Source organism: Acipenser ruthenus, chromosome 1, assembly GCF_902713425.1.
Source record: "Acipenser ruthenus chromosome 1, fAciRut3.2 maternal haplotype, whole genome shotgun sequence".
Lineage (NCBI taxonomy): Eukaryota > Metazoa > Chordata > Actinopteri > Acipenseriformes > Acipenseridae > Acipenser > Acipenser ruthenus.
The window spans coordinates 86,762,341-86,786,164 of record NC_081189.1 but is presented as its reverse complement, the minus strand read 5'-3'; the positions used below and the strand labels follow the sequence as shown (position 1 = coordinate 86,786,164).

The 23,824-nt window shown below is 37.9% G+C and overlaps 1 protein-coding gene across 1 annotated transcript; it reads left to right on the top strand.

The window, feature by feature from the left end:
* The first annotated feature begins 8,608 nt into the window (after positions 1 to 8,608).
* Positions 8,609 to 17,468, top strand: LOC117420592 (lecithin retinol acyltransferase-like). The gene is made up of 2 exons (XM_034034076.2): positions 8,609 to 9,110; positions 14,150 to 17,468. The coding sequence occupies exons 1-2, from the start codon at positions 8,655 to 8,657 to the stop codon at positions 14,300 to 14,302; spliced, it is 609 nt and encodes a 202-aa protein (XP_033889967.2). The 5' UTR covers positions 8,609 to 8,654; the 3' UTR covers positions 14,303 to 17,468.
* Positions 17,469 to 23,824: the final 6,356 nt, after the last annotated feature.

Genomic DNA, 23,824 nt, shown 5'->3' with positions numbered 1-23,824 from the left:
TGCATTTCCCATACCACAAAACACAATTTTTGATGAGTCATCGTCTCGCTCTGCAAGAAGGTTCATTCATGTATTGACAGGAATGGTTAGTAAGGCATTCTGTAGTTCAGTTGAGTGAGCACATAGCATGGTTCAACACAGGAAAATTATTAGGCTTCCAAGCTGGCTTGGGAAGCCTATTGTTATTGTAAAGGTTTTTTTTTATTATTATTATTATTATTATTATTATTATTATTATTATTATTGTTGTTTTTCCTCCCAAAGCTTTAAACTGCTCCTGTTCGCATGTGGTGTAAGCAATCAACATGAAACTTGGTAGGTATCATCCCGTGTAGATTACAGTTCAGGTGCAAAAATTGCGCTCCTGCGTCAACCAACATTTTTTTGGAAAAAACTTTCAAAATCTTCTTGGGAACTGGTGAACCGATTGATCTGAAACTTTGCATATGTCATCAGCAACCAAACCCGCTTCAAGTTTGCAAAGCAGAAGTTGCTGCAATACATTTTACTATCAAAATGGCTGCCACCAGATTTGCCAAAACGTGCCCAAACATCAAACTGCCACAAACCTTTTAACTGTCATCCTGGGGACAATGGAATTCAAATATGGCAAAATGGTGTTCTTTTGTAAAACAACATGGCCACCAGACTTAGGTTTCGTTCTTAAATTTAAAACCGCTTCAGGTGAACACGGTTTAGTTGATTAACTCCAAACTTTACAGACATCATCCCTGTGTCAATACAATTGACTTTTTTAAAAATGGTGTTTGTGCATAAAGCAAAATGTCTGCCTGCCGCATTTCTTTAAAAACCTTTCAAAATCTTCTTGGGAACCTCTCCTTAAGGTTAAATGTAAAATTAGCTTATAACTCCTTACAGTGTGTAGATAGGGTTGTGGTTATTATGGTGCTTAAAGTTATAAAGCATTGTGAGATAATTAACTAATGCAGTATTTTGTATTGAAACTGCTCCATAAAACTGATCTGTTGCTGACACTTGTGCTGCAATGCTACAGCTTGACAACATTTCCAGCTGGTACTGAGCTTGGAAGCCGTAAAACTCCCTGGCAGTTCTAGTTATTATTATTATTATTATTATTATTATTATTATTATTATTATTATTATTATTATTATTAGTAGTTTATTTAGCAGATGCCTTTTTCCAAGGTGACTTACAGAGACTAGGGTGTGTGAACTATGCATCAGCTGCAGAGTCACTTACAACAACATTTCACCTGAAAGACGGAGCACAAGGAGATTAAGTGACTTTCTCAAGGTCACACAGTGAGTCAGTGAGTGAGCCGGGATTTGAACTGGGGACCTCCTGGTTACAAGCCCTTTTCTTTAACCACTGGACCACTGTGGCAAAGTGGATTGCAGTGTGCAGGTGTAGGAGTGATGCAGTGCTCAAGACAATGACAGACAACAAAGTACTGGTGAAATGGAGGTTTATTTTTAAATCCAAAGTCTGATGACAAAATAGTAAACAATAATGATAACAGACAATACATAATGGTTTGCGTATTGCTCTGTTGTAATTTATTTAGGAATTTTATTTTTATAATTTTTTCATAGTGCCACTTGCCACCAGGCATCGGAGCACGGTAGAAAATATTAAGACTTTAAAAACTCTAGACCAATAATACAATTAAAAAGAAAATATCATAATAAAAATAAAACATAAAAATAAAATACATTGCATTGTTACACATGATTGTCCAGTCATAAGTCAGCTATAGTTCTCTCTTAGCTTATTGAAATTCTCTTTTAAATAGCCAGGTTTTGAGTTGCTTCCTAAATTTCAAGAGGCTAAAGGAGACTCTAATTTCTGCAGGCAACAAATTCCATAAAAAACTGCTCTAGCCTCGAAGGTACGGCCTCCAAAATGAACTCTGGAAAATCTAGAAGGTGAAATACGATAAGAACTGGTTGAGCGCAGAACCCTTCTAGTATTTCTGACATTAAGAACAGCTTTAAGATAGTCAGTTTAGGGTTTCATATACCATACCATACAAAGGCTTTTTAAATCTATTCTCTCTCGGACAGGGAGCCAATGCAGTTCTCTCAAAACTGGAGTAATATGGGAACACAAAGTAGTCCCAGTTACAAGGCAAGCTGCCATATTTTGTATTCTCTAAAGTCTATTCAGCTGACAAGCTGGAAGGCCTGAATAAAGAGAGTTACAATAATCCAGTTTGGGGTTCATAAGAGTTTGCACCACTGTCTGAAAGAGACTTTCTGACAAAAATGGTTTAATAACTTTCAGATTGCGTAAAAGAAAAGTGGCCGAACTCATCATCATATTAATTTGGGGAATAAAAGAAAGATTATTATCTATAATAAAACCCAAATTTCTAGCTTTATTTACTACAATTGGTATGGTTCCATTTATGTATGGAGGGATAAAACTGTTACCCAGCTTCTTGAGAGTAGTAGTTGAACCACCACCAAAAGGATTTAATTTCAGCCACTTCCTATTAAGCCAAGTGTTCACCTCTTCAGGTAGAACTCCAATTTGGCCTTCATCTCCCCAACATCTCCTGAGACACACACATAAAGCTGTGTGTCATCAGCATACTGGTGGTACTGCAGTCCTCATGCCTGTAATCCACGGGTTAGCACCGAAATAATAGTCTCGATATTTAAGCAGTGTGGAGTAGTGGTTAGGGCTCTTGACTGGAGGGTCATGGGTTCAATCCCCAGTGGGGGACACTGCTGTTGTACCCTTGAGCAAGGTACTTTACCTAGATTGCTTTAGTAAAAACCCAAGTGTATAAATGGGTAATTGTATGTAAAAATAATGTGATATCTGTATAATGTGAAATAATGTATAATGTGATATCTTGTAACAATTGTAAGTCGCCCTGGATAAGGGTGTCTGCTAAGAAATAAATAATAATAATTTAAACACCAACACATAACACAAACACGATCACAAGTCCACAGTGGCGGTGTTTACAAGCAAGTTTTAGTCACGTTACTATAGTGCATTCATGACGTGTCACGCACAAATGATGCATGATTGTGCTCGTTCCAAAAGTGCACGGCAAAAAAAGTGTGTGACTCAAGTGTCATTACACTTTGGTAAAGCACGGTAAAGTGCACGCTAATTGGCCTAATTAGTCCCATAGCAACAAACTCCACAGTCGTGCAAAATACTTAACAATAGACTTTCACGAAATAACACGATACCTCCTCCACTTCCCTATATAAAAGAAAGCTCTTCTCTGGGATACGGTCTTTCTGTCCTCCTCTGTAGCGTAAGTAAGATTTTCCTTATCCCAGTCTTACTAATACAAATCAGTTAAACATCCATCCATCCATTATTATCAATCCGCTTCTCCTGATGAGGGTCCCGGCTAAATTATATATAAATTGCATATAGAGATGTTGATTTATACCATTATTTATTCATTCAGTGTATTATGAACGATGCATGAGAACTACTAGATTGTTATTACCAGCATTATTATCATAATAATAATACTACAAATAATGTAGCTTTTTTTCCCGCAGGATGTTTCAAGCTTCCACCCCTTCTGACAGCAGCAACACCAGCTCCACTGGACGGATGAGGAAACTCGCTCCCTCCTCCACATTATTGCGGACCTGGGGGTTATGGATGAACTGGATCGACCTCGCCAAAGAAATGCCACCATTTTCACCAGTATTACCGGTGCTCTGGCTGAACTTGGTATAAATAGAATGCTCCTGCAGGTACGAGATAAATTCAAGAAACTGAAATATCTGTACCTGCAGGAGAGAAAACGCCTGCAGTCCTGCGGTCAAAGCTCGAGGTCCCAATTTTTTGTTCTGGGAGGCAATGCACCGGTTAATGGGTGACCAGCCAGTGGCAGTGGCATTGGACCATTTGCTGGAATCCTCATCCTTCCAGACGTCCTGTGAAATAACAGCCCCATCAATACAATATGGTAATTGCGCCAGCCATCATTTACTTTTCTAAACTAAAATATGCTACCGCGGTAAAGTTAGCTTGACATTTGATATTCGTTTGATATTCGACTCAGGCTAACCCGACATGAATGAAAATGGCTGTATCTCGCCAACCACAGAAGCTAGAGTGCTCAAACCAACTTTAATTTAAAGGAGACCAATTGTGAATTGTTTCACAGTCTATGTTTTACATGTGAATCCTAAGAATAATTTTTGGAAAATAATAACATACCGCACACATGCACACTTAGCCTCAGCCACGCATAAAAGGGCTTTATCTCCTCAACCACAGCAGCTACAGCGCTCAAACCAACTTTAATTTAAAGGATGCCAAATGTGAATGGTTTCACAGTGTGTGTGTTTACCTGTGAAGCCTAAGAATAATTTGTGAATACAATAACATATCGCATATACACACCACCGTCCCAGCGTCAATTAAAAGTGCGTGATATCCCCAACCACAGCAGCTAGCATTTTCAAAACAACTTTAATTTAAAGAAGACCAGTTGTAAATTGTTTCACAGCTTCTGTTTTACATGTGGATCCTAATAATAATTTGTGAAAAAACAAATGGTTGGGGATATCAAGCCATTTTACGCATGTTGGGCTAGGTGTGTGCGCATATGCGATATGTTCTGTTTTTCACATATTATTCTTAGGATTCACATGTAAAACAAAAGTTGTGAAGCAATTCACAACTGGTCTTCTTTAAATTAAAGTTGGTTTGAACGCTGTAGCTGCTGTAGCTGCTGATCCAGGAGCATCGTCTGATGCGCCTGGAGTACAGAAGGATGTACCGTCTGATTGCACGCACCGCTGCCAGGCAGGATCGGCAATACAGCCACCTTTTGGAAAGGCTGGACCACGCTTATCAACAGCACCAAGAGGTGGTTGGGTTGCACACCGAATTTCTGCACACAAAAGAGAACTGCAGGTGCCTACCCCAGCTCCCGCTGAGATGGGCACCCGTTCTGCTGTGCGCAGTCCTGCCGAATCAGCGGTCTGAGAAGTTTGTACAGAGCAATACCCACTCGCTTCTGCAGCGCACAGGTGTACAGATATAGATGCACGATTCCTTTCCTACAAACCCATTGCATGGGACTGAAGGAGTTCTTCCCATACAAGATTTAATCTAGCCAGTGTTTGTCTGCGTCTTCGCCATCCATCCATTTTTGTCGCAACTACGTTGTAAGTAGGCCTATGATTTTATATACCCTTATAACTAATTAACAAATACACACAAATTATGTATTTATAATATTAACAGCGTTTGTATAAGTTTACACATTTTCTGCACAATTAATTTTAATATTTCAACAAAGTACCTGTGTTTGAAACCAACACATCATGAGTTGTTTTTAATATATTTGTTCCACATTAACGCATATTTGTGATTATTGAACGCATACTACTTTTGTTTAGCACATTAACAGTTATGCAGTTGGCTAAGACTAATATAAATGGGTGTGTGAAAGGACATCAGTAGCCTAAGCAGCATAAGAAAAGCAGTAATGGGAATTGGTGAGTGCTGTCGGTTTTTGTACACATGATACTTCTACCATTTCTAGAACAACTAATTCTAAACAATAATAGTAATAACTATTATTATTTTCTTCTTGGCAGCATGAACCGTTTTAACTGCAAGCCTTTTGCATTATAGACAGATGGGGGATAAGCTTCTCTTCATCTCTGCCTAGCACATAAAGCCTCATGTAAACCCCTATGCATTATTTGAACAATATCCTTTATCGCGCAGCATCTCTTTTCAGTGTGTTTGGTAATATTTAAATAAACCGTCCCATTATTTTATTATTAATGAGGTAGTTTGCATTTGGACGACTGCAAATACAGTTAATTGTGGCACAAGTGCAATGTTGTCCGGGTTCTAAGTCTGACCTCTTTTTCTGTTCATACAAAATCCAGTTGAAGCAGATTTTAAGATGACCTACCCTCTTGCCAATTTTAGTGTTGATAAATGTGAAACACTAAAGTAAGCATTTTCTAGTACTCATTATTTTAAACCAATCTTTAGCTTAACTTAGTAAAACCGTCCTACACTCTGTGCCCCCATCTCTTCTTGCCAGGTTCTAATTAATTTCTGTGATATATAGAAAAATCCATCCATCCATCCATTATCATTAACCGCTTACTCCTTTACAGGGATAACCCTGTAAACGAACTCTGTACCAGGCTCAGCTCAGACTGGTTCTGCGAACACCACGACAGGCCTGTGCATCCAACGTTTCACAATACAGGTGTGGGCAACCAGGGTCTTTACTTGAAACCTGAAAAAACTTAAATCTTGTTAGCTCAGTGGACAAACACATTTTAACTGAATCTGGGTCCATCAAAGAACCGCACACCCTTGCAACCGAGGCCTTCCATGCAAAAGGATCTAATGACTTATAGCACAAAAGCGACGTGCCAGAACCGTCTGTGACCATACATATATCTTTGTAATCCTTTTGAAATTTTGAAAGTTGTGGTAGTGTTTCACCCAAATAAAAGTTTCCTATAGTAAAAACATAGCAAAGTGAAATAAAGTATAGTGAAAGCTTTGTAGGTAAAGCATAATAAAAATCATTGAACAACATGGTAAATTATGGTCAATTTAAAATATGAAGAAACTGCAAAAAATTTACAATGGTATACTTTTATAAGGGACATACTTCACTATTCTTCTGTAATTTCTATACTTTGAATATACAGTGCCTATAGAAAGTCTACACCCCCTTGAACTTTTTTCACATTTTGTTGTGTCAGTGCCTCAGAGTTTCATGCATTTAAATGAGGATTCATTTCCACTTATCTACACACCATACTCCACACTGTTAAGGGGAAAAAGTTTTTATTGAGAAAAAAATTATATATTAAAAATACAAAACTGAAAGATCATAATTGGATAAGTCTCCATCCCCAGAGTTAATACTTGGTGGGAGCACCTTTGGCAGCAATTACAGCTGTGAGTCTGTTGGGATAGGTCTCTACCAACTTTGCACACCTAGATTTGGCAATATTTGACCATTCTTCTTTATAAAACTGTTCAAGCTCTGTCAAGTTCCTTGGGGAGCGTTGATGGACAGCAATCTTCGATTGGATTTAGGTTGGGGCTCTGACTGGGCCACTCAAGGACATTTACCTTTTTGTTCCTTAGCCACTCCAGTGTAGCTTTGGCTGTGTGCTTTGGGTTGTTGTCATGCTGAAAGGTGAACTTCCGTCCCAGTTTCAGCTTTCTTGCAGAGGGCAGCAGGTTTTCCTCAAGGACTTCTCTGTACTTTGCTCCATTCATTTTCCCTTCTATCCTCACAAGTGCCCCAGTCCCTGCCGATGAGAAACATCCCCATAACATGATGCTGCCACCACCATGCTTCACAGTAGGGATGGTGTTCTTTGGGTGTGTTGGGTTTGCGCCAAACATAACGCTTTGCATTTAGGCCAAAAAGTTCCATTTTAGTTTTGTCTATGGTATATGGTTCAGTAACGCTAGATTTGATAGTCCACTTATTGTATACTTTAGTTTAGAAAACAGTACCACCTGGTGGGCACATTGCAATACAGTCTTTCTCATTTTACTCTTTTTTTACCCAGTTTGAAATGCCTCATTCAAATGTCACTTCAATACTGCTACCCACTTACCAAAGAGGACTGAAGATTGTTAGGCGACCTGCATTGCAGCTGTCAAGTTTTATGACTCTTTTCATGCACCTTTACTCAGAAACAGATGTTTCCAAGATACTGAGACCTGGAGGCAGTTCCAGTCTTGAAAGTCAGTCTGGATCTAGCACCTGACCATTAGTGGTGACTAGTTCGCCATGAGGCAGAATAGCCCCAGATAACTTTTCTCCTGACTTGCTCCCTGTCAGTCCCCAACCAGATGACACAGATGACATGCTTAATAATCTAAACAAAGGTGGATCTGAATAGCCTCACCCTTAAACTCCTCAATTCTTGTGGGAATATTTAGATTATTTTTTATTGTATCTAGTTAATAAGAGGGTCAGTAAATCATCTAAAAAAACACCTGTTTCCAAACATTTTTTTTCAACCCTCAGTCTTTTGAAATGTCTACTATTCTTAAGTTGTCTTTCTTGTTTCCTAGTACAGTGTAAAGTCCAGTATGTATTCCAGTGAAAACATTTGGTCCACTAAAGCTGGAAAGACCCAATTGGAAATATGTTGAAGATCTCCATTAACCATATATTGAATTTTTCTTTAATAGTTTTTTTTTTTTTAACTTTAAGACTAAGGTAAAATGTTCAACTTGGATTATTTATTTGTAAATTGACCCTGATCATTTTGTCCATTTGAGGGTCAACTGTGGAAGGTGTTACATCAGAAAACTAAAGATTAAAATTCTCCAGCAGCAAAACAAAACAAATAGGATTGGGTGAACTACTTCAGCTTTAACTGGCGAAAGGATTACCCACGCTCTAAAAGGAATCATTTTGCTTACTATGTTATGAAACAAACCCCTCGCTAATGAGCATGTGACTTCTTTGAAAAGAGTCTCTCTCTTATTTTTTTTTTTTTACCGACAAAATTCACTCAGCCAAATTCTTAAACATAATCCATGAGGTAACTCTGACTCCTCCCTGTATCCTGAGGATAAAAGCAGGTGGTGTACAAATGTTCCAGTATTCCAAAAAATGTTTAATGTTTTCTTTCGCCTTCCAGAGGAAATTTGGAAACAAAAAATCACCATGTCTACGTACAAAGATGAAAACGGCCACTGCTACGACTTGGCTTCTTTCAAAAGAGGAGATTTGTTGGAGGCCCCTCGCACTTTGTTCACCCATTTCGGTATTTACCTAGGGGACAATAAGGTGGCTCATCTGATACCAGACATTCTCCCTGTGTTGACTAAAAACAGCAACAGGATTCAGCAAATGGTGACCAATGACAGGCTTATCATGGGAGTAATCTCAAAAATAGCCAGTGTAAGGGTTGACACTGTTGAGGACTTTGCATATGGGGCTGCCATTTTAACCAACCGTATGGACAAAGTCTGCAGTCAACCACCATTAAACAATGAAGAAGTGGCAAGAAGGGCTGAGAAACTTATAGGATCAATAGATTACAGTCTTCTGTGGAATAACTGTGAACATTTTGTGATGTACTGCAGATATGGAACTGCTGCAAGCTTCCAGACCATTCAGGTACAGTAAATTATTTTAATGGTTTTTATTTATTTATTTTTTTTTACTTTCGTATCCAATATACCTTCACATATTATTATTGTTTCATTAATTGTACTGAGATACAATATGCTTTATATTTAAATGTGAAGTCTTGTGACAGTCTTTAAAAAATAGTTCAGCTCGGAGATATTACTTTGCCAGTTTGGCTTCATAATAAAGTGCAGTCAAAGAATCTCACAGCTTTTCATTAAAGATGCTATTTGTATTTAGTAAATCGTTAGAAGAATGTTACACAATGTTCTTGTAAATTGTTTTCCAAGAACTTCCAATAGCAGCATGATCAAAAGGATTATCAGTGAACAGTCACAATATGTTACTGTTGTGAATATAAAACTGGACAGGCCTTTTATTGTTTGATAACTTTATTTTTTTAATATTAGCATAACATGTCACACTATAAAGGTTTAGACAGATCAGAAAAAACAAAAAGTGTTTTTTCAGCCACAATATAAATATTGGCAATCATTCAATACAAATAACATAGGTACAACTAAAAAAAAGCCCTAAACACTGTATCCTATAAGGTATTTATGACTCACCATACCACCAGGCTGGCAAAAGCAGTAAAATACTTTTTGCAGATTGTCTTGCAGTTTAGTGCTACAGTTGTATTACATTTTTCAATTGTTCACTGAGGTTGTTGTATCCTAGACAAAGAATACTTTTCTTTTTTGGTGTGGTAGTTTACCACAGTAAATTTGCACTGTGGTTTTGCAGTTCTCCCATGCTGTTTCAATAGTTATACTATGCATTTAACATACTTGACCATGTTTGCTCTTTACCATTTGCTTTATCATACCTCTTTGGGATTCACAATTCTTACATGTGCTTTACCATGCTTTCACTATGCTTGATACACTTTACCATGCTTTCACTATGCTTGATACACTTAACCATGCTCTCACTATGCTTGATACACTTTACCATGCTCTCACTATGCTTGATACACTTAACCATGCTCTCACTATGCTTGATACACTTTACCATGCTTTCACTATGCTTGATACACTTTTCTATGCTTTTCCTCTGGTAAACTTTTATAAACAAAGTGGCCATCTGTACTTAAAAAATCCCCTCTTAGCCCTCCTTACCAGAAACATGACAAGAGTAAAAAACAACCTTTTCTTTGAAATTGCACTTTATATAGCTTGTATTTTGGCTATCCTTAGCACTTGCTATGCCATTCCTTGGTGTACCGATACTGCCCTTCAAAAGAGTTATTTGTTTAAGAAACAACTGAGTAATCATGGTTTTCACAGTTAGAATTTAACAGTTAGGCAACAGTTTGAATGATCTGGTTTTGGTATACACCAAGCCTTAGTCTTTTGGACAATGAACAGTTGTTTATTGAACATGAACTACACAGCCTGGAGCGGTAGAAGGTGAGCATCATGGTTATCCAATTAAACACGTTTAAAGTAGGAAATCCTGTCAGTTTTATGCTAGTATTTCAAAGGTTTTCATTTTTGTTTCAACAAATTACTTCCAAATATGAATTTTAAGTATAATCTTTGCACCTTCTGTCCTCATTTGTGGTCTAACATTTATGAATCATTCTGCACATGGCCTTTAGCTGGTAGTTAATTCAAGATTTAGCAGAGTTTCAATCTGACGACAACTGCTATTGCAAAACCAAGGCTCACTGCATCTTAAAGATGTGGCAAGCATCCAAGAAGACAACTACTGCTTATTCACGTGCAGTCAGAAGTGACCTAGGATATTTTTGAAGGTATGGGTGGATTTCATATGTTTGCTGTCAGTTCTTTAATAATAATATTCACCTACAATATGCACCTACAATAATTCCATCAAGGAGTACTGGTGAGCCATGTAACTACAGTCGTTTTTGTCCAATGTTGGCATGTTTTATTAGTATTAATGAATTATTAATTATTTATGTTTATCTAAATGGAACAATTTATGTTATTGGACAGTATTTTATTTAGGGAAGCAATGTATTCATTGAAAAAAAAACCTTGTCTTGTAATGACTTCTATCACAAAGGGAGGCAACCTCAGAATATATTGATAAGGACATTCTTTACTCTTATGTTATACAACACAATTCAGCTTACCTACAGTAGATAAGGTAGTCCATGATTCATACTAATTCTTAAATGTTAAATGATGTTAAAATCAGCTAACCATTGATTAAATATAAAACAAACATTACATAAGTTAATAAAACAAAAACCAAAAAATGGATAAATGACAAAGTAAAGTAATTTATACTGATAGTGACACATCCTCTGTCAGCTAATTGAGTGAAAGACATTGGTCATTGTATCTTTAACACACAGGTCTGACTGAAGAGGTGCAGTGACAGAATGGGCCACCTTCTGGAGACTTAACAACAGTCTGATGGGATCTGTGCTTTCATTTGTCCCAAGCTGCCGATAGTGCCACATGGCTACATTAGCACTGGAAAAGGGAAAAGCATTAGTGTTTGGGGGGTAAAGGGTCCCTAGGCTATGCCAGAGGGGCTATTACTCCTTACTCCTTATTGGTCCTTAACTGGGTGGATGTTAATAAACCAATCATGGACTTGCTATATGGGTCTCAAATGTGCAGTTTTGAAACAAACACATGTTATAAAAAACTTGCATTTTCGTATTTGGTAGTATGCTAAAAAAAAATAAAAAAAATCTGTGTTTGCAACCCTTTGATTTATCTTGGAGAGTGACATTTTCCTATCCCTTTCTACTCCTATAATCCTGTTATTAATCACCCAGCAGCTTTCCCTGTTCACCCCAAAGACACGTATTGTTGCGTAAAACAGTAACATGATGTAAGGCAAGCAAACTGAGAACTTCCTTTAAATTCATTTTAATATTACATGATTTCAATTTAAAATACATATTTGCTGGTATGTGTTTCTTTCAAAACTGCACATTTGAGACCTGTATAGTGATTGGAAGTGTAAGATTTATAGAATTATTTTGTTAGAATACAGTATTTGCTTCAGAAAAGAAAGACTAATGTTACTGTTATTTAAAAGTTATATACCAGTTTACATGTTATAAAGTGATGTTTTGTGCTTGTCACTTTATTCACAAATGGCCAAGGTTTAAGTATGTAAAGAAACGTGAAATCAATAAGTTCTATTTTCTCATGTACTGTAGAGTGCCCAAAAGTGTACTCACATTCTCTTGTCTTCCAGGCACCACAAACACCTTATCATATATTGTATTGGTATTGAGTACATGGTTGACATTCCTCTTAAATGTATTTGCAAGACCACTTCTTATAGTTTCTTGCTGAGGTTGTTTTAATGACATTTCTTCTTCCTTGTCTATCAGCTCCAGGCCTTGATATCAGTGTCTTCAATCTCTGTTCTTATTTATTTTTCCCATCCTTCCAAGTAGTGGCAACATATAAAATAGCCAAGTTATTGATGTCTAATCTTGTTTTATTGCAACTCTGACATGGTTAACTGTGGTTTGCCATGCAAGTGTTCAAGGGTTTATGTTCTTTTCAGTGCTGATTTAGTGTACTGCTTTGGGGAACGTTGTCCTCCTTTTAAAAATATGAGTAAATGTGGTTGCTTTACCTGGTCTCACCCAAAAAGGGTAGCAGTATTTATAACAGTATTGCATCACACAACATTTTCACCAACAATAAACAGTTTTCCCTCACAATGTAAACGGAATTTGGATAAAGTTTATATAGTTTATGTTCCTTATACTCTACAAGTAGAGCACACACTCTCTAAATTGGATTTCAGCCAATCAAAAGTTCCTGCAGAAGGGTGGCAACCAATCAGAATACAACATATAAGCAACACTGGCAGAAATGATGCAAAGATTGCCAAATGTTGTACCGGTATATATTTCTATAGGTTTTTTGTATAACTATCCTGAAGTCATACTTTTCTTAATACTTTATATCTCAAAGTAGGCTCTTCACCTGGGCAACTTGAGGGCATCAGCTGACACGTTTTCCTACTTAAAATTGATCCTAATTGATTGTTAGAAGTTATGAACTCTCCACAATAAAACTAATATTTTTAACTTTAATATTTGTGTTATGATACATTTTGTAAGAAATTATAATGTTAATACTGCTTTAAAGTAGCCAGATATATTTGTTATTTTCTCTAGTCGTTATAGTTGTATGAACTACATTCAGTTGATCTAAACAGTAGCCCCTTAAAGTGAATTAAAATATGAAAACCAAAGTTATGAAAATAAACATCCAACAGTCTTTTAGTGCATTTGAGTCTGAAAAAATATGTCAAATGGCAAGTGTCACATTTAGTGATTTAAATGAGATACAGCTAGGAATCCAATTTTAAGCCAGCTTGAAGTCAAGAAACCAAAAAGTCAGAGCCACGTAACCCTGCAAACTAAAATAAACAGCTCCATCTAGTGGACATTTGATAAAACTACAACACAGATTTGACTGTCATATAACTCTTTAGAGAGTTGAAAACAAATTATGTGGCAAGTCCGTCCATGACATTTCTATTCCTGTTAACACATCTAACTTGGCAGATCCACAAGTTTTGAAGAGGTATTTATGGATTCTGATTATCTAACAACTTACACTAGTATCACTACTGTATCAGTACTGTATGGCAACATAATCCAGGGCATTGTGTGTAACCCTTTAATTCTAGGACATACATGTATGCTCTGCAGTTTCTTTATCTTCCTTGGATATCCTGTAATTGTTCAATTCAGAACAGACAATGCATCTAGACTTTTACAAATTCAATGATTTTAACTAAGAGAAATCGACTTTCAGTAACTGCAGTGGATTCACTAAATGATTTTAAGAAGGCAGTTACCGGTAGGTATAATGGTAATTATGGTTCTACAGACACTTAACATTTTTAGGGGTTGGGTCAAACAAGTACATACTGTAGCTTATCACCATCTTAAATCAATTTGGAGAATATAGCAGTGTTGCTGCTTTGTCCAATGTGATAGACATTTTTTTTTTCACAAAACAACATTTATCACATAGCTCACATACACTGTTTTATCTTTTTTTCAGTTCTGTGAGGCAGTGAGGACGATCTTTATCAGCAAGAAGAGTGTTCTTGTCACAGCTGCTCTCGGTCTGGCTTCTATATTTTATCTGGGATTGGAACCTTACACTGCACTCCCAACCTTCTTCATCCCATTCACTCTCTGGATGGCTTCCTAACTTCGACAGAAGGAAAACAAAACTGCATTACAATACTGTACCAGTACTCTTCTTAGCGTATCAAATATAGTTTTGATCATAACTATATCTGAACTTGCAGGGGATTAGTGATACTATTCTGATATACTGTTATATTCAAAAGAACATGGGACTTGTAGCTTTTGTATTTTATCCAAAACGTAATAATCACAATCCTAAATTCTGAGATAAAGCTATAAGACAAGCAGACACATACTTCGATAATGCCTTAGTCAGTGCAAAGTTTGCACCAATTGTCTTTTGAATTAATACAAATAAAAGCCCTTCGGTATTAGAGTAAATAATGCAACCATTGCACTGGAACAAAAGTGGTAAATCTGGCAGACTATAATAATGTTATATAATAATAATACGAATTTGAAAAAGCCTTATACTTTAATGTATGTCTATTAATTGATGTAATAAATATTTAAATGTATTTAAATGTACTTGATTGTTTTTTTAGACAAACTTTTCGGCATAATACAAAAGCCACAATGGTTGTCTACACCTAGAGGATGTATCAAATATCTTTATCAGCCTAACCACGTATACATGGAAGTGTTTCACTGTATGGCAAATCTTTATTTAAAATGTCAGTCAGTACTTGGAGTGTATTCCGATGCATATTTTTTGCCTTTCTAAATAAAAAAATCTGAGGACTTTCCATTTCTGACTTTTACAGTACTGGACTTACTATTGAAACCAAGACAGTATGTTATAATACTACTAATCACTTCTCGGTCTTTTGGCTAAGATAAAGTGTACTATCACTTCTTGGCCTTTTAGAAAAGATCAGTCATTTGGCTGAATAGGTGCTAATCGGAGAAGGCGAGGTAAAAGAAATGGAACAAGAACAGAGTTTTTTGACAAGGATAATAAAAATTACAACTATTATTATTATTTATTTATTAGCAGACGCCCTTATCCAGAGTGACTTACAATTGTTACAAGTCATCACAATACAAAGTATTGCATTATAAAATATCACATTACAGAATATCATAATACAGATAAGAGCAGATGTGAAAGTGCAATAAAATCAATTCAAGTAAGAGCAAAATAAAGCACACAGTAACTTATAAAGTAAGAGCGAATTTGAGTAAGTCTGCCGGAGCTTTGAGCTGTATTAATTAGAGCGGTTTCGAGTACGGTTCTCGAGATCGGTTATGTTATGTAGTGTGGACAGGGCCTAAGATTACACAGACACACAGATCTGCTATTTTCGGTATACAAGACATTAATTCAAATGACCAGAACCCAATGCTAAACAGTTATTATGCATAATAGTATAACTTTAACTTTGAAACGTCAACAAGAAACTCTCACTCTCCCTTAAACAATACCCTGCCTTGTCTATACTGTATATCAGTGGTTTTCACCCTGTGGTCTGCAGACCACTTGTGGTCTGTGAGTAAACTCCAGGTGGTCCGCAAACAACTCACAAAATTCGGTTATGCAATTCTTGAAAAAAAAACAATTTCTACACAAATCACACAGTAGGGGTTGTAGCATTCTGTGGCCCGTGGTCAGCGCTGTGACGTCTCAATGGTCCGGACCACTGGGACCACTCCATGGGACTCCTCGAACCACTAGAACCACTCAGCGCTGTGATGTCACAGTAGTCCGGACCACTGGGACTACTCCATCAAAGTGGTCGGGACCACTCGGACCAATCTATCAAATGTGGACCGGACCACTCGCTGACGCTGTTCTACTCTGATTTCACAGTTGTATTATTCATTTTCTTAATGGCTAATTATTGTTTCATTTTCTCATACATACTTTACACTAATATAATTAATGCAAGTGTTTATATCTTATAATAATGGGATTTGGACAACTCGAGCAGTTCTTACTCACTGTCCTGTGTTGAGCAGTGGTTCCTGGGACCACTCCCTGTGGCTGTTAGGCTATTTTATGATTTCACAGTTTTATTATTCAGTTTCCTTTAGGTTCATTATTTTTTCATACTTATTTTACACTAATTTAATGCAAGTGTTTAAATTTAATAATAATAATGGGCTTTGGTCCCCACTCAGGGCTATTTAATAGTGTGTTTGGAGAATTGATTTTTCAGTTGTACTGTCAGAAATGTTTTTTTTTTTTCCATTGGGTAAATACCTTTTTTTAAAACCTAACTTGCTGGTTATAAAAGGGTTGTATTTCCATCATGAAAGCTGAAAATAATAGTAATGTTTAATACAGAAGTGAAAGACTAGCTTTAATGGTTTTATCATATATGTATTATGATAGCCTTAAATAAATAAATAAATAATAATAATAATAATAATAATAATAATGCTGTACTGAATTTCCTGTGGAGTTTTATAGCTCCACGGGACCACTGGGACCACACAGGTGCTGTGACATCACAGTGGTCCGGACCACTGGGGCCACTCAGACCACATGTGACACGGGGTGACTAAACTTGTAGACCTCAGACAGGCTAATTTTTTTTTTTTTTTTTTTTTTTACTGTATTAGGCATATTAATCAGGTTCAATGGTTGAGTTTGACTTTTTATTATTATTATTATTATTATTATTATTATTTATTTCTTAGCAGACGCCCTTATCCAGGGCGACTTACAATTGTTACAAGATATCACATTATACATTATTTCACATTATACAGATATCACATTATTTTACATACAATTCCCCATTTATACAGTTGGGTTTTTACTGGAGCAATCTAGGTAAAGTACCTTGCTCAAGGGTACAACAGCAGTGTCCCCCACTGGGGATTGAACCCACAACCCTCCGGTCAAGAGTCCAGAGCCCTAACCACTACTCCACACTGCTGTCCCACTCCACAATGTTATGTTATTTGTTTAAAACTACATATAGAATTGTATTGTTTTCTTTCACATTTTTTTTTTTTTTTTTTGGCGTGCACTTAAATGTTGGTTTGTTTTTGCCTGTTGCATGAGATAATTGATGTGCAAAAATGACAATCATTAGTGAGAAGAAAGAATCCTCGTGTGAATCGCTGTTCCAATAAGCTAATTATTTCCTGTTATTACAGGCACCTGCCTGTTAGCAGAGGGGCTACGGAGCAGCCATCCTGCCAGTTAAAAGAAAGATCAAATGAATTAATCATGTGCAGTGGTGTGCCTGATTGAATAAACCAAGTGATTGTTTACACCTGGAAATTTCTTGTATTTATTGTGAGCTTTACTTATTATTCATTTTCCTTTAGGCTCATTATTGTTTCATTCTACCATACTTACTTTACTCTAACATAATTAATGCAAGTGTTTATATATAAGTATCATTAGCATCAGCATGTCCAACATGAAAGATCTTAAATATACTGTGATTGAAACAAAAACACAAAAAAAACCGTTAGATTGATTTAATATCATTAGTTGGTGCAGTACCATTCTATCCCTTAGTCTGCGATTTCATGGGCCTTCTGCACAATTGAAGGCAAGTATGTGGTTAATACAGAAGCATGCATACTTGGCATGACAGCTAAGCCTGGAGTAAATGAAGATTATATCACCGCCTCACCCATTACAGCTATATCACTGCCATGCACTATAATTCATTCAGACCATAGTGCACTGCAAAGGGGGTGAAATGAGGCAGCTGAACTACAAGGCTGAAGCTGCTTCAATGGTCTATGATAAAAACAATATATGATTGTATTTCTGTATATAGTTGAGTTTTAGGGTTTATGTTAATTTTATTTTATTTAATCTAATACAAATGTGTCCTTAAATTGTGCTGAGCTGTGTTATCTTTATTGGGAGGTGACAGGAATCTTATAGTACATTATAAGTGACATGCTACAATTCAGTTTTTTTTTTTTCAATTGCAATGGCAAAGTTACCACTACTTTTATAACAGTTATCAAAACAGGTATCACAAACACCAAAACAGTTTGCACATTTGCGAAACCAGTCACACATTTCACCCCTTAACAAACACAATGCAAAACCCTTAACAAGATCTACAACTCCCTTAATACAATTGCAATGCTAACACACGCAAGTCGTACCTGAGTGATTCAGCTAACACAAATACCAAAACAGTTCACTAAATTGCAAAACTATTCACGCATTCCACTCATTATCACACAAGACGCTAACTCCTAAACAAACCCTCCAGCTCTCTTCATACAATTGCATTGCTAACACACAAGTTTTTTGGGGTGGGACTTCATACTAATGTAGGGAAAGTGCTCATGTAGATGGTAAAATAGTGTGCACACAAAAATAAACAGTGATTTAAACGTGCAGATTTCAAACTGCAACAACAAAAGAAAAACAAATTAGGTAAGGGTACATCATAAACGGAAAACACAATAATAAATCATTTCAGTGCACAAAATAAGAATAATTGATAAAACGTCACTTGTGACATTTATTGTCAGTAATAATTTAAAAATATATTTAAAATAAAAAAAAACTTCCACCACTGTTTATTATTATTATTATTATTATTATTATTATTATTATTATTATTATTATTATTATTATTATTACAGTTTTTCACAACCATTTACACATATTTCCTGAAATTATACTCCATTTACTCAAAACTATAAACACAAAACAAAAAACCCACACCGTACTGGCCAAACCTCAGAAGTCTCAGACAAAACGAGACACTCTTTATTATTATTATTTAATAGGGACTGCGGTCATAGACCTTCCACCGCCATGCTGAGAAAAACTCCTCTATGGGGTTAAGGAATGGTGAGTAGGGTGGGAGAAACAGATTAGAGAATGTTGGGTTGTCATCGAACCAGTTGCGGACCAGAGAAGCGCGGTGGAAACTAACATTGTCCCAAAAGACAACATAACAGGGCTGCTCTGGCAGCCCTGGCTCCCGTTGCTCCTGTTGGAACAGAGCATCCTATAGACCATCAAGGAATGTGAGCAGATGGCCTGTGTTATATGGGCCAAGGGTGGCATGGTGGTGGAGGACACCATGGTGGCTGATGGGTGCACAAAGATTGATGTTGCCTCCACGCTGGTCAGGGACATCCACAATGACACGGTGGCCAATAATGTTCCATCCTCTTCTTCTCCGCTTGGTCAGGCTAAACCCTGCCTCGTCTACAAAGATGTATTCTTGTGGGGTCTCACTGGCATCAAGCGCGAATATTCTCTAAAAAAACAATGTTATCGATGTGTCAATGCAGTCAATACAGTAAAGCACAGAAAAACATATCAGCAAAAGTAGGCCATCATGTAGCCTACACTACATAGTGCTGAAATACAATACTCTAAATTATTGCTTGAAAACTTACTTGCACATATTGGAAGTGCAGTTCTTTCACTCTTTCAGAGTTCCTCTCGAATGGAACACGGTACACTTGCTTCATTAGCACTCGGTTGAAGGATGTGGTCGATAGTTGACACGCTTACCTGCTCAATACCCTGAAAAATGCCATTATCCTCAATTATTCTATTTTGTATTTCTCACAGCAGAATGGCATTGTTTGCAAGAACCATGTTTACAATGACAGTTTTTTTGACATGCGAACATGCGTGGTCTACCACCATCAGCTGGTTGTCTCTCAATTCTGCAAAAATAGAAGAACAACTGTTTGGCTACTGTGATCCATTTGTACAAAATATGGATACAACTCCCAAGTTCATGTGATAATGTAATGTACTTGTACTGTCCCACTTACACTAATGCACACAGTTCCACAATACAGTAGAGCAAAGAACAGGTTTGAGAGCAGAGTACAGTACTCCAATGTTCGATAACTGTAACTTACCTATTTTCATTTCTGAATGTCCGGATTATAGCTGCAACAGTGAAGTGGCTCAAATTTGGCTGCACTCTCTGCCCAGCTTACCTCATTGTCATACCATGGACAAGAACATGGTTGACCAAAGTCGCACGAATCTCATCAGAGATAATTGTTCTTCTTGCTCTTCCTCTTTCTCGTCCACCTCCTCTCATTCGCACCCTTCCTCTCCCTCTAACTCTCTCTCCCTTGTTGGCATCCATTGTTCCAAAACACAGGTGAGCTCACCAGTGGCTCTTTTATTCCTGCCAAGGTTCTGATTGCTCGTTGAACAATTAAGCTCAACAGTGTTTATAGTGTTGAGTTTTAATGATTGGAGTATATTGAATGACAGTGCTTTCTACATGAAAACATGGGGTTTCATTGATGACGGTTGTCCTTTATGAAGAGAATTGTGTGTAGGGTTTAGCAAAAAAGGTTTAATGAGTCTGCAATTTGTGTGAAAACAGGTGAATAATGCTTATAGTTTTGTTGAAATAATCTTTCTTTTGGTACCTAAACTAATGGTTTGAGATATTTTGTTCATAGAACCAGTTTCAGTGTGTAAATGATTGTGAAAAACTGTATTATGTTCTTATTCTTCTTCTCTAAAAAAACATTTTAAGGTATATATGTGACATGATTTTATTTATAGAGTCGATATTGAATACTTTGGCCAGGATTTCTGGCAGTGACGCAGTTCTGGGCTTCAGAAGGACCAAACAAACAAAATCTTGTTGGTTAAACATGATGTGTGTTTCCGTTGGCTTAGAAGAACATTATTGACTGAGGTATTCATAAAATTGCACATTTATGAATAATGAATACTTTTTGTCTTAATTCTTTCTGTGAGATATTTGTGAGTGACAGCCTTGTCAGCTGATAGACTCGGTTATTCATTTACCGATCTACAGCTTAAACTTTGAAGTTTAACTGCCACTATTATTGTCGAATTGTTTGATATCCATGGTGTGCTTTGTGTTCATCGCCAGCTACATTAAGACACATTTTGTCAGAATGTAAGGTGGGTCTTAGCCAAGGACAGTTTACTTGGCGTCATGACCAGGTGCTGCGATGTTTGGCCTTAACACTGGAAGGACAAGCGCAGCATGACTAACAGGTTGCCACCAATATATGACACAAAAAGAACAACATTCTTCCCTCCTGGGGAGCAACCACCAAGAAAAGGTATTAACACCAAAACTCGTCTAGGACAACTGGAAGCTGCTAGAGACTGGAAAATGCTGGCAGATGTTGGACAAGCCACCACTAACCTTCGACCTGATATTGTCTTGTGGTCTGGATCAGCACGTCTTGTTCACCGGGTAGAGTTAACAGTGCCATGGGAGGATGCTGTGGATGAGGCGTACGAAAGGAAGAAACTGCGGTATGCTCAACTATCTGCTGAAGCGGAACAGCGAGGATGGAGAGTCCAGGTTTACCCAGTGAAGGTGGGTTGTCGAGGATTTGTGGCACACTCCACAACCCGGTTTCTCAGAAACATCAGATTCAGTGGCCAAGAGTTGCAACGCATAGTGAAGAACTTATCTGACGTATCAGAGAGGACCAGCAACTGGCTCTGGTTGAGATGAAAAGATTCTGGTTGGGGATCTCAAGCACAGTAGAAAGAAAGCAACGTCGATGGAAAGGAAGGTAAGTAAGCTGGGCTTAGCTGAGTGGGGGATAGAGGGGTTTGATGCTACGCCAGAATCACTGTTGAGCCCTCTTAAGGTGTCGTGGGATAGTTGACGAAACACCAAGGATGGAAGGTGCCCACTTGAAGACCCCAGAGAAGTACCCTATTCAGCTCTATCTTTTTTTTTAAAACTTAGGTGCACATGTGCCTAAAAAAGTTAGCGTAGAACTTTTGTTACGTTTTTGTTGTTGTGGTTGTTTTGTTTATGTATTGGACACTATTATATTAAATCCCGCTAATAATTGTTGATCATAGCTTACTGGTGGATTGCGGAGCCTATTGATATCCATCAAAATGGATTGCAGTGTTTGGTGTATTGGTCACCACTGACCTAACCCCTAATTTTTTTTCACGTTTGCAACCATTTTAGCCCTGCAAATTCGAGTCTTACACATTTTATACACAGCATGACTCTTAACAAGAACATGTGGCAAGTCCACACTGGATTTTAAACCAGCCAGAGTGTGCGTGCCTTTATGTTACAGCAAGACGTTACAATAATGTTAAAGTAGAAAAATATCCCAGGAGTAAAGAATATGTTGTGTAGGCTTTACTTTACCCCAGTGAATTAAATACAAAACAAAGGATGCCAAATAGCGGTTCAAGTTGAATGTTGTTTTGTTTAATGTTAGCCTTTTGCTAAACTCTCGCTCCTTTCACTGCAGGTCATTTCTGTGCATACCGCTACCAAGACATATCAACTATTTTTCTACCTGCTCCGGTGATTCTTCTCATCATTCAGCTTCTCTATTCGGCTGCAGGAACTCCAACGTTAGTCTTTCCTGCTCCATCCACTCTCCAGCCCAGCAACAATGCCGTCCAAAGCGTAGCTCATACTCTTCTTTGTCCGTGTCTTCATTAGAAAGACTGGTCCGCCGTTAAAACTTTTAAAGCTCCGTCGATGAGACATTCACATCCCCGTCATCAGCAATTGCCTTGCCTAAGCTCTATTTAAATCTACCACAAAGCTTTGTCCGCTGAATTTGTCTTTACTCCTCGCCTGCAATCAGGCGCCCCTCCCCTGCTCCCCACTCAGCACCCGCTCCCACAGAGCCTGCACAATTTATCGTTCCACTAGAAGATCCAGTACTGGACCTCCATCAGGTACGTCCAACCTTTTAAATACCTATCCAGCCCATTACAAACTCTATTTCAACAAGCGGTGGCTTGTGATTGTGACGGGTCACATAACATACTCCAACGACACTGCTGTACTGCAACTCTTTTCCACTGGCGCCTCACAGACCATGGTTACCACGGCAACGCCTCATCGAGTGACTACTGGGAGTGGTAAGTTGCCGTGGCGACCAGGCAGCTTCAACAGGCACTGCGAGCCTGTGCCTCAGTTCTGCAATCTTCTGGCTTCCTGCTGCTGCGCTTTCACAACCGGCGAGAGCGAGTTCCTGCAGTTCATTGTCACTCCGAGGGATTCTCAACCTTTTGCCTACCTATATTAACTGACTTTCTTCAATTTCAACTCTTTTCCATCCTTCGAGGACCCGGTCATAAAGCAACGCGCTTATCTGTTTTCCGAGATGCTCAGAATCCACCATCACATTAACTTCCAGCTTCCCTGCATCAAGCATCCATTCCTGCAACCTCTTCCTGTTCCCGGATTCGCACTAACCCATCTGGCTCCGCTCCTCCAAACCGACAAACCTCATCAAGGCACTTCATTCAACTTTCAAAGTCATCACTTCATTCAACTGAGCCGTGAGTCAGCTATGGAAACCATGTCCTACGATCATCAACGTTTCAGTCAAAGTGTCCTCCTACCCCACAATGGACAATACACTCATAGACTGCTCCTGATCAAATCAATAGGTTTTGCAGCAGCCTCAGAGCAATGCATTCTTCATCCTCTCAGTTTCTGCAGCGGCCTCAGATCTATGCATTATTCATCCCTGCCCAACGCCAGCCCCATCTCCGACTCCAGCTAAACCGCCTTAACACTCAAAGACCAATATCCACTGCATTCAGCAGATCTCTGCTCTCTACGGCAGTCCTCCACTCGCTATTACAGATCACCACTCTTAAGAAGATCTCAACTCTCTA

What these genes read in the sequence shown, in the direction of transcription:
- LOC117420592 (XM_034034076.2), top strand. Translation starts at nt 8,655, where the DNA reads ATGTCTACGTACAAAGATGAAAACGGCCACTGCTACGACTTGGCTTCT. An exon ending in CAAGCTTCCAGACCATTCAG is followed by an intron (nt 9,111 to 14,149) that starts GTACAGTAAATT and finishes TCTTTTTTTCAG; the next exon opens with TTCTGTGAGGCAGTGAGGAC.